We start from the raw sequence: 17,118 nt of genomic DNA on the forward strand, positions 1-17,118 counted from the left end.
AGGCTTGGTTTCCAGGCCCTTGATCATCTCAGTCACCTTCCTCTGCACAGGGAACAGAGAAGAGAGAGTTGAGAGCCCCTGTGGTGGATTTTAGGAAGATCTGGGAGGGCAGGCAGACTCTCTAGACCAGAGCTTTCCAAATTTTTCATGTTGCTGACACACTTTTTAGACATGCATCATTTTGCAACACAATACCGTATTTTTCAGTGTATAAGATGCCCTCATGTATAAGATGATCCCTATTTTTTTTTAACCCAAATTTAATAAATTAAGTTGTTTAGCTTTTTGGGGGTGGGGGGTGGGAGAGGTCGCTTCCACCAGTCGCTCACCTGCCTGCCTGCCACTGCCAATCGCTTGCCACAGCCACTGCTGATCGCACACCTCGCTGCAGCCGCCAGTTGTCTGCCCGCTCGATGCCACCACCAACCCACCCGCCCACTTGCCACAGCCACCAATCACCTGCCCACCTCGCCACAACTGCCAATTGCCTGTCCAATTGCCACACCCACAGCCAATCACCAGCAGGCCTTGCAGCAGCCACCAATCACCTGCCCAATCGCTGCCGCCAATCTCCTGCTTGCCACTGCCATTAATCACACATCCCCCCTCTACATTCACTATCCATGTATAAGACAACACCCAATTTTTGCCTTTTTTTTTTTTAGCAAAAAGCACCGTCTTATACATGAACAAAATATGGTAATTCAGTTTTACTAGGAAAGTGGAGGTTAAACGAACCCCCTTCCAGCCCCATGAAGAGCACGGGTAGCATTTGCACGACACACTTACGCACTGCAGTCGACACATTAACGCATCATAATACAGTTTGGAAAGCTCTGGTCTAGACAGTAAGGATGCATCAATCAAGCTTCTCACTTCTCCAGTCTTAAATTCAGTTCTCCGTATTTCCACGGCAATTTGCAACTTAACAAAAAAAAAAAACCAAAACCCTTGAAAATTCATCAGCGTCTTAGTTTAAATTTCCCCTGGTAAAAACTTTCTTGTATGCAGTTTTGACTAATGCACATATTTTTGTAAGCATCAAAAGCATATGATGCATTTGTGTTTGTTTGTTTGTTTCCACTAACATTTCCCCTTAATATAATGTATTTTTTTTACATATCGTTTGGCTGCAAATTTGGTGAAGTTCAAATTTCAAAGGGCAGGTGTCTGTTCCAGTTCACGTATTGGTTCAGGAAGTATTAACTGGGTAGCTTCTCATTAAAATGCAAACAAAATGGAATTCCACCTTCATGCCTACTAAACACCTTGGTCTGTGGGCTGGAGGGAATGAGGAAGACTTTATTAAAGCCAGATCTTTGCAGTCCAAAAAGAGAGGACAGAAACAGACAACTATCAGGGTGTGTCTGTGCGTATTTATTTTGTGAATATGAGGGATAAGAAGAGGATAGGAGGGCAAGAGGTGTAAACCAGAAAAAAAACACTAATTTTGGAGGCAAAAAAAGGATTTCTGGAGGTTGTTACAATGAAGGTATGCAGACCACATTTCAGACTTCACAACTGGGAAGCTCGATAGGACCTTTTCCTTACGGGTGAGAAAAGGGGCAGATCTCTGCTAAATGTACAAGAAGAGCCGGTTTTTCCAGTACCTGATAATCCTGGGGAAAAGAGAGAGTTAGAGCCCCCCCAAAACCCTCCCTAACCCTTTGAGGAGCGCTGAGTGAGTTGCCTCTGGGGCTCCCCCAACCCGCCTCAAGGTCCCTTTCTGGGAGAGGGAGAGCAGTGCAGCTGACTCTGAGCTACACGAAGGTCTATTGCTTATACTCACACGCCTATCATCACCACGAAGAGCAGTCCACCCATACACAGGACAACGGCGACTCCATTTTTGGCAATATCGGGGTCCTTTATGGGCTTTCCAAAGCGAAGGGAGAGGCGTTCCTGGGCATCCACTGCATGCAGAGACCCCAGATTCAGTGTTTTAGGCTGAGCACACACCATACATTCGAAGCACACTGAAAAAAGTACATCACACACACATACACCAAGAAACCTGGGAACTGTAGATGGTTTAGGAGGCAGGAATGGTGGTGGTGGGGGTTTGGGGGGGGGAAACTGCAGTTCCCAGGATTTGGGGTCTGTGTGTGTTTTTGATATGCTTTAAATGTATCTCTTTCTTCCCATACACAGTCATGAGTCTCGAAACAGAAGGGAGACCTCCATAAAAGAATGCAGTTCGTGCTTAGTCCCAACACAGAAAAATATATATAATGATATATAAGACACTGGGTTGTAGATAAGGAGGCCTATAATTAAAAAAAATAAAATCTGCCATGCATTTGTTAGGCAGCCTTAATGTAATCCATTGTGGGGTTTGGGGGGGGTGTTTAAATAATTTTTATTAAATTTCTGTTTTACATTTTAGAATATTCACTTAGACAACCTCAAAATATCAATGACTTCCCTTCCCCTCTTTCCATGGTTCATTTTGCACAACATAAATACCTGCATGTTTTATATAAACTAAACCAGTCAGTATTCCACTATTACATCCCTCAAAACTGATTTACACTGTTGAATTTATCAACAGTGCTACCAACATTTTCAAGTGGACACAATTTTCCTCCATGTATTCAATAAACATTTTCCAGTCTTCTTTAAACGTATGTTCTTCTTGTTCTCCTAGTCTATATGTTAGGTCCACAAGCTGCACATATTCCATCAGTTTAAGTTGCCAGTCTTCTTTAGCTGGGACTTTGCTTTTTTTCACTTTGGGGCTAACAAAACACGAGCTGCAGTAGTAGCATAGATAAATAACCTTTTTCGATACCTGGGAATTCGTAATCCATTGTTTATAGGCCTCTCAGGCCACCACTTGCAACATGGGCTAAGAACAGCGGCCTACCTTATAAGACTGTGGTAAAGTTTTCTGAGACAATATATTGCGGAGCACTTATAAGTCAGGAATGGGAAAATTTTGGCCCTCCTGGTGTCATTGGACTCCAACTCCCATCAGCCCTGGTCAGCGGTTATGGGGGGAGCATCTAGAAGGCCACAGGTGTCCCATTTAAATACTGATTTCATCATCCTTCCATGTCAAATTCAGATTAGGCCCTTTGTCCTTCAGTTCTGACTTTTCTTCAGTCAGGCCTGCAAAAACTCCCTGCTTCATATTTGTGCAGGAATGCCCATGGGCCACCCAGTAAGTGCTGCCCTCTTCTGGAGATGGTATCACATGGCACCACCCAGAGTAACACCTTTCCGATGAATTCTCCCAGAAGCGAAACCTGTATCCTAATCTGGGCTCCTGCCAGCATTTGGGCCTAGAGTCGGGATTTGTGTTTCCACCACTTCACTTTGACCAAGGAAGGGAAGCAGAGCAAAACAAACTGGACCATCAAGGCAGCTTCTTACAACTTCTGTGTCAGGCCATCTGAACCGAATTGGGCTGAACAGGAAGAGTTCGTTGCTGCTGTTCCTACATGACGGGGCAAATTCATCTTATGTCTCACCTTCCCCTTCTTGCGCCCCAAGATGGCCCCAAGCGGGTGTCATGCCTTGCTAGAGGATTCCTCCTCAGATCAGGATCTGGAGCCCCCCGCCCAGTGCCATGTAGAACCCTGGACCTCTTAGAGGAGCCTGTAAGGGGTCCCACCCCACAGGAGGGGAGCTCTGCCTCAGAGGCAGAATGACTCCCCAGCCCCAGGACTGCTGGCCACTTGAAGAGACAGGTCTGCATCCTCACGTTCAGAAGGAGTGCCTGTTTACAGAAATGGACTCCTTGTGAGCAAGACTCTCCTCCCAAGGAGGACTTCTTCCAGAAACTTAACAACAACAACAACAATTTGTTATTTATACCTCGCCCATCTGACTGGGTTTCCCCAGCCACTCTGGGCAGCTCCCTACAGAATTAAAAGCACAATAAAACATCAAACATTAAAAACTTTCCTAAACAGGGCTGCCTTCAGATGTCTTCTGTAGTTGTTTATTTCCTTGACATCTGATGGGAAGGCATTCCACAGGCCAGGCGCCACTACCGAGAAGGCCCTCTGCCTGGTTCTATGAATCTACAGCTACATTGTGGGTGGGATTCTGGCCCCTCCTGCTTAACTCCAGGCTGAGAGAGCTGCTGGAATGATGTCTTCATATTAGCGCTGGGCCTTGTCTACCTTATCTTTGGATTTCCTCTGCTGGATCCCCTGGTGAGTAACCTTTTGGGTTCTTGCTTTTGCTTGGGCTGTCGCGATCTGCTTGTGCAGACTGCCTTGGGACCCTGCTGTTGGTGGGACCTAATCCTGGCCCCGCCCGAAACACGTCAGTGGGTCTGACACACACGCAAACCCAGACCCCACTTTCTCTGCCACATATCACGCAAACTCCTTCGTGGACACACTGCCCAGGCCAACGAATCGTTCCTCTTTCTACCTACCAAAGCACTGGCTTAGCGACAAGCAAACGGCGCTGGTCTCTTGGCATCCTTTGCAATTGAGCACTTTATAGCTCAGCCAGCCTGAGGTATCAGGAGTCCGGGAAACGGAGGAAGAGAAAGAGAAAGTGTGAAGAAACACCAGCCAGAGAGTAATATGGATGGTATCAACGTACGCCTACAGAACCCAGGATGTTAATCTTCTAGCAAGGCCCACTACATCCGATCCCAACACTCTGCAGTCCAGGGATTTGCAAAATTCCCAAGATGGGGGCAGGATCTTTCTATGTGTCTTGGGCAGTGCATGGCTGCATAGGGATGCCATGTGTCCTCATTTTCCAGGACACTTCCTCTTTTTCAGGGGTAAAAATTAAGACATATGGCCTTTATTTGCTTTGAATGGTCGTCATATTGTCCTCTCTTTTATGGCAACCCTACATATGGAGCCAAGCCAGTCTAGGCCCAGGCCGCTTTGAAACCATACGTTTAAAGCACAAGGATAGCATTTTAAACAGTCATGACCTCCCTCCCCAAGGAATTCTGGGAGCGGCAATTTGTTCCCCTGTTCCCCTCACAGAGCCACAGTTCCTAGAGCTCCTTGGGAAGAGAGACTGTTTTTTTGAAAACCACTTTGAGAATTTAAGCTCTGTAAGGGGGCTCTTAACAAACTGCAGCTCCCAGAATTGTTTGAGGGAAGCCATGTAGGGTGTGAATGTGAAGAGAATCTTGGGCATCTCTTTGTTCAGTCATGACACTGATTAGGTTATTATTCTGTCAAATTAAAAACACCCACAAAAATTAATGCAAAACTAGCAAAACTTAGGGCTGTTTTACAGATGAAGATGAACTGCTGGCACTAATTTTTTTTAGTTGCTGGGTGGGTAGTTGAATCAATTGCCTCTGATAGATATCCCCCACCCCCGAGTCAAATGCCCCCTAATCCTTCCCTGTAAGCCAGTCCTTTTGGTTGTCTTTCTCCTAAATCCAGCCCTGACAATATATCCATTGCTTTTATAAATGTCTTTACAGCAGGGGTTGGCAATGTCAGTGCCAGGGGGCAAATGCAGCCCTCTATCCATGCCTCTGTCTAACCCTTAGAAATCTCCCAAGGCCAAACCCATCACTGGACTGCTCCACACCTCCTCTAACATTTCCAGGGATTCTTTTTTGTTTACTTTGCTCGAATGTGTCCTTAAACTGCACTAACGCCTCTTGCTTCCCTGGATGTGGAGAGGTACATGTGGAGACCTCTGGTTTGTGTGCGGCTGAGCAAAGTTGAGAATCACATTGTGTGTGGCCCCCGGAAGGTCGCCCACTTTGGAATGCGGTCCCTGGGATCACAAAGTTCCCTGCTCCTGCTGTATAGATGGCCTCCTAGAAACCCTCCCTCTATTCTCTCCCTTTCCTCTTCTCCTGAGGCCCAAACACAGCTAACGGCAGAACTGGAGAAATCCTCCTCAGCCTCCCTGGCCCATGTGCGTGCGAGAGACTCTGGCTTCCTTGAGCTGCTCCCACGCCGCATGCTATGTGTCCCCGCCACAGAACCACAACAGTTCTCATTTGCTTTCAATTGCCGGGTTCCCCTCCTCTTAATACCCAGCTAGGCAACAAGATGAACTCACCACAGGCAGATTTGTCGCAAGCTGTGAGGGGAAGAAAAGCAGAGTCCGAGAATGAGTGTACATGCCCCAAATATTCTATTATCCCCAGATTTCTTTCTTTCCACATCCAAAGCGTTACCACAGGGCAGAAATATTCCTGTCGATACAATCAACAGAACCTTGCAATAAAGCAGGGAGTTTTTCCTGGCACAGCGTTCAAATCTATAATAGATTATTATTATTATTATTATTATTATTATTATTATTATTATTATTATTTATTTGCATACCGCCATATACCCGCAGGTCTCAGGGCATCTCACAGGATAAAATCACAACATAAAAACACAAAATACATAAAATAATACATGGAATTGGGGGAGACTTGCTACCTTTCATTTGGTGTTCCTTTAAAGCTTCCTTGAGCTTCATAGTCGTTTTCCTCCGGAATTCAACCAATTCATCCAACAGAGCCTGGTCTTGGGGGTAGATCGAGATACATAGGATGTGTGTAACATTGGGAGCCCCCTACAAATTCCTTCTGGAAATAACCAAGAGGCCTTTTTCTGGCAAATGAGGCCCTGGGAGCTTCAATCCCAGCAAAAGGGCACCTGAGGGAGAGAGGAGTCCGGATCCTCACCTGTCAGGTGGGTTTGAAGCAGACTTTCCGTGCTGAACCTCGCCTCGTGGATCAGGGCGTCAACTTTGCTCTTAACTGGGGGGAAAGGGGAGTAAAAGGGTGGTTGTAGACCAGGGGTCAGCAAACTTTTTCAGCAGGGGGCTGGTCCACTGTCCCTCAGACCTCGTGGGGGGCCGGACTATATTTTGAAGGATAAAAGAAAATGAACAAATTCCTATGCCCCACAAATAACCCAGAGATGCATTTTAAACAGAAGCACACATTCTACTCATGTAAAAACACACTGATTCACGGACTGTCTGCGGGCCGGATTGAGAAGGCGATTGGGCCGGATCCGGCCCCCGGGCCTTAGTTTGTCTACCCATGCTGTGTAGACTGTAGGAGCCTGAATATGCAGAGAGCAACAATTGGGAGGGGAAAAGGGCAGAGGGATTTCAAGAATATCAGGCAGCTGTTAAGAGTCTGGAAGGTCAGGCAGAGCTGCATTGTGCATCTTTCCAGATAACAACTTGGGTTTAAATACCCATACAGGCTGTGTACACATTACCGGATTAAGACGCAGCCAAGTCATTCTTTTTCTCCAATTCGGATTAAAGCTGGCTGGTGGAAAAACACTTTGAACAACAGGATAGATATGGGTTGTGGCTATGCGTACACCGCTTCTCAGACCAGCGCTGGGAGCACTTTGGGTGTAGAGGGAAACAGGAGTGTGTGCACAGCCAGAGTGTTACACGGCAGGTTGAAGAAGCAGGTCCTGTTCTCAAGCACAAAACCCAGCTCTGCCACTCTCAGGTCTCCTGCTCCCTCTAATTTCTGTGTCCTTGTCCTTTGCTGCCCAAGGGGATGTGGTGAAGCAAAGAGGCAGCAAAGATGGGTGCTGGGAGCCAGGGCACTGGGGGAACTCTGGGTTGGCACCACACCTGCCGGAGCTCCTTTGACCTTGCCACCAACCCAGCAGACCTGGGGGAACAGCTGCCAATCCCAAACTCTTCCCCCCAAAAAAGCTTGCCACCTCCTTACCCATCTTTTCCTGGTGAATGCCAGCATGAGAACCCACTATTGCTCCACATTCCTTGTGCACCAAGGAGAGGGAGAGTTCTCAGGTGATGCAGGTGAACAAAAATGCACAAAAAAAGTCTTTTTTGAAAAGTTCATTAAATGGTGTGGACACAGTGAGGGAGGAAAGACGTTGCTCGTTATCAGAAATGTGATGGGCGGTAGCCAGTCTGTCATCCTTGCACAGCTACATTTCACACTGCAATCCACCAACGGCTATAGCTGGTAGGGATGCACGGCTGCGACCATTTTGGATTCTTATTTTTGCAACGTTTCTGTGTCAGATTATAATTTTTATTTAAGTCCCCGTTAAGATTATTCTTGCTAACATAATGCATTTTTTAAAAGGTTACTTTTAGGATTATATGCACTTTTATGCTGTTTGCCCACATTTGTGCAGTTGTGTTTTTTTTTAACTGCATCACAACATTTGGAGAAGAGTGAATTTTGATGGAAAGCTGCAATTTGGTTCACGCATTGTTTTGGGAAGTGGAAATTGGGTCAGCTGGCATTCAGTGCAAATGGCAGCTGCTCTCTCCTCCATTCCTACTAGATAAAGAAATCACATTTTCTCTGCAGCGAACATAGCCTTGGATGACTCATGCTGCCCGGGTAAGAACCATGCAGTCACCACCCAGTCAGATGATCAGCATGAAATTCAGGCCCCCTGATTGTCTAGTGTGGACCCTGAGCTAAGCTGAGCTGGAACTTGTATACCTGCCAAGCCAGAAAACTGGCTGGTGGCATAGTGCAGGAAGAAATTCCCCTCCAGACCGCTGAGGAGCACTTCGGCCCGTTCCTTGAGGCGGCTGTCCTGGATCTTGCTTGGGACAACCTCTGTCCGGAGCTTGGCCACATTCTCCTTGAACTTTTGGTCGCACTGCAGGCAGCCCCGGAGGCTTATGGGAAACCAGGCCAGAAGCAGAAGCCGCAAAAGTGGTCCTAGGGGAGGCATGCTGGAACCAAGCGGAATGAGATCGCCTCAAGGTTCCGCAGGAAGTGACATCACAATGGGGGCGAGTTATGGAAGGGGCATCTGACAAGGGTTAGGTTTGCATAGGGAGAGGACAGATGGGGACACCTCAGTCCGGGGTGGGGGGCGGTTTTTCCTCCCCAAGGTTAGAGCCCTCTCACATCCTGTGGTTTCCGTCAAATAATATTCAGAAGCATACTGACTCCAACCGTGGAGGCCATCATACATTTAAAGCACAAACCCCACATCTAGAATCCTGGCCGCTGTAGTTTACCCTCACAGAGCTACATTTCCTAGCACCCTTGACAAACTACAGTTCCCAGGATTTTTCGGAGGGAAAAATTTTCTTTAAATATGTGGTGTGCATGCAGCCAGCATTTATTTATTCAGTTGTTTAAAATTTGTTCTTATTGAAGATTTTCTTGCATAACAAAACAAGGAAGAAAATACATACAGCGTCTCCACTTTCAGTTCATATATTCTTTTTCGCAGTTTGTTTATATTTGGTACGAGACACTGTTGACGTCGTAGATATTATGTGTTTGGGGGGAAAGAGAGATAGGGGAATAATGATCTTTTGTTCAACTGCCCAGTGTTTGTCCAGGGTGCAGCCAGAATTTATAAAGCGTTTTAGAGTGTTCAAAGCATTCCTCTTCCTCTTAATCTCGCTGCAATCTTTACAGCATCCCCAAAAGATGGCTCATGGTATGTCTTTCAGAAGGCATGCAGGCCTCAAGGGGAAGAGCATTCCCTTAGCCTTGGGGCCATCGCTGTAAAGGCCCTGCTTCTCACATCTGCAGTTGTATGTTCCTATACCAGTGCAGCATGAGGAGCAGGCCGTGTTTTGAAGAAGGTGGGTGTGAGGGGGTTAATATGAGGAGACAAATCTCCTCCATGGCCCCCCATCAAAGTTTGCAGAGACCAAGAACTAGAAATGGAGATGGGGTGCCGAGAAAACCACAGCACGGCCCTTTGGTCACTTCTCAGATGGCAGCTTTACTTGATTCTCTCCTGCCCTGGATGGAAACAGCCCGGCCAAGCCTGGCACCGCCTGGAAGAGCTGGGAGGTGGTGTCGTGGGCATCAGTTTGGCGCAGGTAGCAGAGAAAAGCCGTCCACAGGAAGGAGCAGGCCCCCACGTAGGCTGTGCGCAGCAGGGGTGGCACAAGAGCAAAATTCACTGCCTGGTGGAGGGAGAGAGATGAGGAGGGAGGAACATAAACCGCCAATGGTTCTTGGACAGCAGCACATGCTCTGATTATCCTGGCATTATTTTATTGACTGACTAATAATAATAATAATAATAATAATTTATTATTTATACCCCGCCCAAGGAGCTCAGGGTGCTGTACAAGGTGGTGGTTGTTCCCCCCAGCCCCCAACTTCCATTTCATCCCAACAACAACAACAACCCTGTAGGGTAGGCCAGGATGCGAGAAAGTGGTCACCGAGGGAGATTTGTGGGGATTTGGAGCTCCCTGACCTTCGTCTGACGTGGCAACCACAAGACTGCAGTCGATTCTGTAAAGGGGATGGTCAGCTTTATCACCCAGGTTTCTGGGCTCTTTGCTTCCTTATGAAACTAGCTTCTTCAAGAAAGTGAACGATCCCTAATGACTGTAGGAATGCATCTGAACCATCTGAGAGGTAGGGGTCATCAGCATCCCATGGTCTTGGACAGGCATAGGCAAACTCTGGCCCTCCAGATGTTTGGGACTACAATTCCCATCATCCCTGACCACTGGTCCTGTTAGCTAGGGGTGATGGGAATTGTAGTCTCAAACATCTGGAGGGCCAGAGTTTGCCTGTGCCTGGTCTTGGGGAAGGTAGCTCTGTGTGTGCCTCTTAGACTAGCGATGATACCTCTCGTGCCTATCACATACCTATTTGTTGTTCTTTCAAATATCTTATAAACTGCTCTTTACAGCCAAACCCTCAGAAAAAGAAGTACATAAAAGGAGTGCTCCTGTATGCGCTAGGCACACAAAGTAGGCGTACGATTATTTTGGGGAAACTGCTCTGAGTCACACAAGTCATTAACAGTCTAAAGAAAAGGCAGCAATGAAGAGAGAGAGATGTTCAAGGCCCTCTTAAAAGCCTGTGCTGAAGCGGTCAAGCATAAGCCAATCGCAAGGAAGTTCCATAACTGTGGGGCCACCACGGAAAAGTCCCTGTCTCATGTATGCTAGCCTAACTGGCCTTACCAACGGGAGTGTGAGCAGGACCTCCAAAGCAGATATTAGCATATATGAAGGTCATAGGGTGAAGGCCATCCTTGAGGTCACCCGGATCTCCAGTCAATCTCTTTTAGGGCAATCCTTCTCAAAGTCCATGGGCGGTAGCTCAGTGGTAGAGCATCTGCTTTGCGTTCAGAAGGTCCCAGGGCTGTGAGAGATCCTTGCCTGAAACCCTGGACAGCTCCTGCCGATCAGCATAGACTATACTGAGCTAGGGGGACCAATGATATGACTGGGTACAAGGCTGCTTTCCTGATGGCTATTTGGGGCAGGTCCCAAAATATCAACCACTCTGTTGAACTTCTGGCACTTTCTGAAGCCTAAAACAAAACAACCCAAACCCCCAAACCCAAACCAAACCACCCTCCAGCAGGCTTTCTAACTGAATTCTGTTTTTATAGTTTGAATTCATTTGTAATCTTATTGTTTTGGGTCTCCTGAGAGACAGCTATGATTAAGCGGTGTACAGATTGTGGGAATAAATAAACAATTTCAATACATTCCTGGCAGGCTTCCGAAAACCCAGTGTATTCCTAGGGTAACTGGGAAAGAAGTGATGCATTTCAAATATTTTAGGTTTGCTTTTCAGAAGCTGCCTGACTAGAAGAAATGATGCAGGGGAATGTTTTTCCTAATGCTTTATCCCTTTATGACAGGGAAAACCTGCTTGTCTCTCTTGCTGTTGTCTATTGGCACAGGAGCTTTGTTTGGGGGTGGGGGTGGGGAAGCTGGCAAGGCTTTCAGCTCATTCAGGGAAGGAAAGCACGGACCACAATACGTACCTGGAACAAGGTCCAGCACAGCACACCAGCCTAAATTGGGGGAAAATAAATAAATAGCAAATTTAACATAAGGGTTAAAGTTGAAGTTCCTCAATAGTTCTTGGATTTCACACTAAGGAGTTGCAGGACTTTGCTGTGGAGTCCACAGCAGCTACTCCTGAGGCACCAAGGATCAGAAGCTACCGTAACAAAATGGCTGACAGACTGTGCACCAAAGTTATTTATTAATCGGCTTCCACATCTGTCCCAAGGCAAGGCACAAAATATAACGGAAAAGTCACAAAAATAACTGAAGATTGGTTTAAGAACGATACAAAATGGACACACACACCCCAACAGAGACCTGTCTAACCAGTTGAGAAATCTTGACAGGAGGGGAAAAATATCTTCAGTTGTTTCTGGGAAATTCAGATAGTGGGCCCCTGCTACTATCGAAAAAATCTGGGAAAGAGAAGAGATCCCAGCAGACTTTAGGGATGCCAAAATTATCAATCTCTTTAAAAAAGGTGACAGAACTGATTGTGGAAACTATCGAGGCATCTCTATATTAGCTGCGGCGGGCAAAATTCTTGCAAGGATCTTAGTAAACTGTCCTTAACAATATCCGAGGTGACCCTTCCTGAATCCCAAAATGGTTTCCGGCCTTCTAGGGGGACAGTGGACATGATTTTCACCGCTCGACAGCTTCAAGAAAAATGCAGAGAGCAAAACCAACCCCTGTATATGGCGTTTATTGACCTGAATAAGGCTTTCAACACAGGTGGTGCTGTGGGTTAAACCACAGAGCCTAGGACTTGCTGATCAGAAGGTTGGCGGTTCGAATCCCCGCGATGGGGTGAGCTCCCGTTGTTCAGTCCATGCTCCTGCCAACCTAGCAGTTCGAAAGCACCTCAAAGTGCAAGTAGATAAATAGGTACCGCTCTGGCAGGAAGGTAAACGGCGTTTCTGTGTGCTGCTCTGGTTCGCCAGAAGCGGCTTAGTCATGCTGGCCACATGACCCGGAAGCTGTACGCCGGCTCCCTGGGCCAATAAAGCGAGATGAGTGCCGCAACCCCAGAGTCGTCCGTGACTGGACCTAATGGTCAGGGGTCCCTTTACCCTTTACCTTTTAAGGCTTTCGACACTGTAAATCGTAATGCCCTGTGGACTGTCCTTCTGAAAATTGGCTGCCCAGATGAATTTGTAAACATTATTCAGCTCCTCCATGATGATATGACAGCAACAATTGCAGATAACAATGGCTCTCAAAGTGAATCATTCTCAGTGGGATCAGGTGTTAAACACGGTTTGCCAAACTCTATTTATTATTTTCATTGCCGTGATCCTACACTTTGTTGAAGGGAAACTCCCCGCCGGAGTAGAAATCAGTGACCCTCCAGGTCCCAGCCCTGCCCAGGATACTGAAAAACTATTCTTTATGGTGCCACAATGCCCTCTTTTTTCTGTTTGCGTGTTTCTTTGCTGTAACAGCCTAGCACAGAATCTACAGAGCTGTTATTACCTTGTACGTTGGCCAAAACTTCTCCTGCAGCTTCCCAAATATGTTGCTTTCACCATCCAGGAGAGAGAGACCTGAGAAAGGGAGGGAAGCATAAACATTCACAAACTTTTTATTGATAATAATCAGCTAAATAGTTTGAGGATCTATACAACTTTGTAACATGCAGAAAACAGCAGTCTCAGAGAAACCAAAGACTGGAACTGAGGGAAGTTGGGGGGCGGGTGGGTTTGGGGGGGGGGAGGAAAAATGGGGGGGGAAAACAAGGATGATATGTTTTTGGATAATATGTCTTGTTTTGAATATAAAAAAATAAAGAGAAAGGGAGCTCTCCAAAGAGCTCTCCAGCCCCCTCCAGCCTCCTGTTGTCTCTCACCAGTGTAAAAAGCCCCAATGGTGATTGGCGCAGCGATGACCTGGTCGCAAGCGACCTTTGCTATCACCGTGGTCACCTTCACTCCTGGAAGAAGGCGCTCCAGGCTCCGGAACCAGGCGTAATTGAAGTTGGCGTGGAATGTGAACCCGACCAGCGCCACTTTTGCCGTCTGCTTCAGATCCAACCCGTCGTGTCTGCAGGGATCCTGGCTCGGCTTAGCCAACCTCTGCTGGGCTGCATCTGCGGCTGAAAACAGTGTGCCGTAGGCAACAACATTCGCCAGCCAAGGATGGCGATGCACCAGACCAAGCAGGGGGTGCATTTGAATACAGAGCTGTTGTGGCGGAAGTGCAGTTCCCCAAGATGGCCACTAGGTGGCAGCGTCCTCTGCTCAGGTGGGTTGCAATGTTGCCTCCTGCTGGTATATATCTGCAAATGCACACAGAAAGGCATGTGGCTGTTATCTTCCAAGGCCAGAAGGCTGTGGTTGTGTTGGTCAATTGTGTGAAAAACTTGGGATGTGGCTTAATCCTTAAAGAGCTTTAGGATCTGGGGATCTTAAGGATCACCTTCTTCCATATGCTTTTTTAAAAATTGCATTTATTTATTCCTCCACAGTTACTCAGAGCAGGGCTTCCAGTGGGGCTGCCCCTGTTCTGTGGAATAGCATTCCTGTCAAGATACGACAAGCGCCCACTCTCTGAACTTTCTGGAAACAATTGAAGACATTCTTGCTCCAACAGGCTTTTCCAGCTGGATGAAAAGATCTCTGCCGCTGGTGTTTATTTTGTATTGTTTTTAAAAACACATCTACCATTTTCTGTGTTGTTTTTAAGTGTTTTTAGCTGTTTCAGTTGTCTCCTGTATGTTGCCTTGAGATGGGTGCATTTGGAAGGCAACTAACAACTTCTCTCACAGACAACATCCCCTCCCATAAAGTCTGTGGCAAGTGACAAGTGTTTTCTGAAGACATGCCTAGACGAGATGCTCTAAAGTGTCCTGAATTTCCCCTTTAAATAATAACCCTGGTAGTTATAAATCTATAAGGACGAGAAGGGAGGAAATGCTCAGTGCCCTCACCAAATAACTGATCTTTCTAGTTAAATCAGTTTGAAACTAGTTTAGGTTTACAAAAGAAACAGGAATAAACTCTGTCGTAAAGCTGTTTATATAAACACAAATCTGTGTATGCAACATCCTTGCCCAGATTCCTGTTGGACCACAGTATAAATACTTTCCTACACAGGGGTATTTCTGCACCTGCTTAATGCTGCCACAAACAGGATCATGTCATCTCCACATTTTAATACCTGGCTGTTCACACCCCTGTGTCACTTTTGGGCACCATCTCTGCACCACTGGATTATGCACTTTCACCCACATGCAGTGAGAAGGCCTCGACACTCACCACACGCCTCAAACACAGGCAGCAGGCGCACACACCACATTTAAAGCACATGGCTCCCCGACAAAGAATCCTGGGAACTGTAGTTTGCCCCCCATAGAGCTACAATCCCCAGCCCCCTTAATAAACTACAGTTCCCAGGATTCTTTTGGGGGGAAGCCATGCACTTTAAATGTGGTGTGTGCTCTGTACGCACTGCAGCCCCCAATTCTATGTGCTGCCCAACTACGACATGCCAACATCCTCTTCAGGCCTCTCTCTAATAACACACTTCTCCTATGGTAAGATCATTTTCTATATTCCACATTCACGGCAATGCACAGTTCTGTAGACTGCAGCCGCCTCTGCTCTCTCTGGGCCCCTGTGACGAAGCAGCGCTATCCTTTATGGGCATGATGTGTGTGCGCACCTCCCACAGAGCCTCTCCTGCCACAGCCTTTAATGCAGGACAAAAGGATAATGTTAAAAAATCCCCCCTGCCATCATAAATACAGGTGGGATAGATTGGATCTGAATGAAACAGGAATCCACATTGTTTTTGTTGAAAAGTTAGGGAGAGACATCTGTGAGCAGGATCAAATAGGAATTTAGGAGCTTGTTTGTCGGCACCATATGTTAGAGCATTTGTTTAATTATTACATTTCTATTCTGTCTTCTCCCACTCTTTTCTCTTCACAACAATCCTGTGAGGTAGCTTAGGCTGAGAGAAGGCGATGGGCCCAAGGCCAGACTGTGAGCTTTGTGGTGGCAGACTGAAGATTTGAACCTGTCCTCATTGGTCACTCTAACCATTACTCAGTTTTAACCAAAGTTCTGTCCTCTTGCAGAAAATCTGACATATATAACATATCAATCAAGACACAGCCTGCACTTGTTTTTAGCAGAGACACCCAAAGCTGGGACATATGAAATATAGTGGTACCTCAGTTTACGAACTTAATCCATTCCGGAAGTCTGTTCTTAAACCAAAACCGTTCTTAAACTGAGGTGCGCTTTTCCTAATGAGGCCTCCTGCCGCCAGTGCCCTTCCACCGTTCGGATTCCGTTCTTAGACCGAGGTAAAGTTCTCAAACTGGGACACTATTTCCAGTTTTGCGGAGTTTGTAAACCAAATCGTTCTTAAACCTGACTGTTCTTAAACCGAGATACCACTGTAATCAGAAAGCAAAGTGTGCCTTGGAGCAGGTACAAAGTGCATTTCTCGCACAGCAGTGCAGGGCCACAAACCACAGCACAGGTGGGTAAAGAAATTCATCTCAGTCAATATTCTGTCTCTCTCTCACACACATACCCCTTCTCTTTGTCTCTCTCAAGCCCACCCGCTTTCCTCCCCCATTGCGTTTCAGCCATTATTACCCCGAATGCTCTGTCTTCTTTTCTTCTAGGGCTAGAAGAAGCAGTAAGGGACGGGTCAGCCACGCTTGTCTGCTCCACAGAACTATAAATATCTGGACACATGGTAAGGGTGCAGACAGGGAGGACAGCAGGGAAGGGGGTGGGTGAGAGAGACCCACTGAATAGCCAATCCTTGCTGCATACTAAGAAAGTATAGTTGTGGGGAGAAAGCAAAGCAGCTGTGGAGGGAGGAAGTTGGCAGCTCATTTGAGAACCAAATAGAATACCAGACCCAGTCCCAAATTGCAAGCAGACATATCTGGGAAAGACAGAGTTAATTGGGAGAGAGACCCGAGAAAGGGCTGGCTGAATCAATAGATCACACAACCACACAAACCTTATTTACCTAAGCTCTCCCCCTTTCCTCTTTAATCTTAATACTTACGATGTTCTGAGATGCATGGGATTTATTTATTTGTATGTTTCTGTGTCATACCATTTCCTAATTGTTTACGTAGGGTGATATCTCAGCTCTGTAAAAAAATACCTGTAAAAGCGTATTCAAATCACTTTCTTTCCCTCAAAGAATTATGGGCCTTGTAGTTTACCCCTCACAGAGTTACAATTCCCAGCAGCCCTTAACAAACTACAGAGCCCAGAATTCTTTGAGGGAAAGAATGGGCTGTATATGCAGCGTAAGTCCTACTCAGAATAGTACACCCACTGAAACCAATAGACAAATCAGATAAAAGTGTAGTTGTTCACCACAAGGAGTTATGCGTGATAATTATAGTCATCCCAGAAATCAGCGGACTGAAATTAATGGACT

General features: G+C 46.5%; 2 protein-coding genes across 3 annotated transcripts; both read right to left on the reverse strand.

Moving 5' to 3' along the window:
• Positions 1–1,356: 1,356 nt before the first annotated feature.
• IZUMO2 (IZUMO family member 2) lies at positions 1,357–8,667 on the reverse strand. 2 transcript variants are annotated; one of them, XM_083584071.1, is made up of 7 exons: positions 8,402–8,663; positions 6,629–6,703; positions 6,381–6,467; positions 6,010–6,030; positions 4,391–4,471; positions 1,790–1,913; positions 1,357–1,619 (listed from the first exon to the last, which is right to left on the reverse strand). In XM_083584071.1, the coding sequence occupies exons 1-7, from the start codon at positions 8,637–8,639 to the stop codon at positions 1,577–1,579; spliced, it is 669 nt and encodes a 222-aa protein (XP_083440197.1). In that variant the 5' UTR covers positions 8,640–8,663; the 3' UTR covers positions 1,357–1,576. The 2 variants fall into 2 exon arrangements, 1 of the variants encoding a protein (XP_083440197.1); XR_014541301.1 differs by lacking the exon at positions 1,357–1,619 and having other exon boundaries at positions 6,010–6,145; positions 8,402–8,667.
• Positions 8,668–9,019: 352 nt separating this feature from the next.
• Positions 9,020–16,420, reverse strand: LOC310747272 (mpv17-like protein). Its single transcript, XM_083581625.1, has 5 exons — positions 16,311–16,420; positions 13,550–13,978; positions 13,177–13,247; positions 11,676–11,705; positions 9,020–9,840 (listed from the first exon to the last, which is right to left on the reverse strand). The coding sequence occupies exons 2-5, from the start codon at positions 13,869–13,871 to the stop codon at positions 9,634–9,636; spliced, it is 630 nt and encodes a 209-aa protein (XP_083437751.1). The 5' UTR covers positions 13,872–13,978; positions 16,311–16,420; the 3' UTR covers positions 9,020–9,633.
• Positions 16,421–17,118: the final 698 nt, after the last annotated feature.

The sequence above is a fragment of the Podarcis filfolensis genome (genome assembly GCF_964270895.1).
Source record: "Podarcis filfolensis genome assembly, chromosome: 13".
In the NCBI taxonomy this organism is placed as follows: domain Eukaryota; kingdom Metazoa; phylum Chordata; class Lepidosauria; order Squamata; family Lacertidae; genus Podarcis; species Podarcis filfolensis.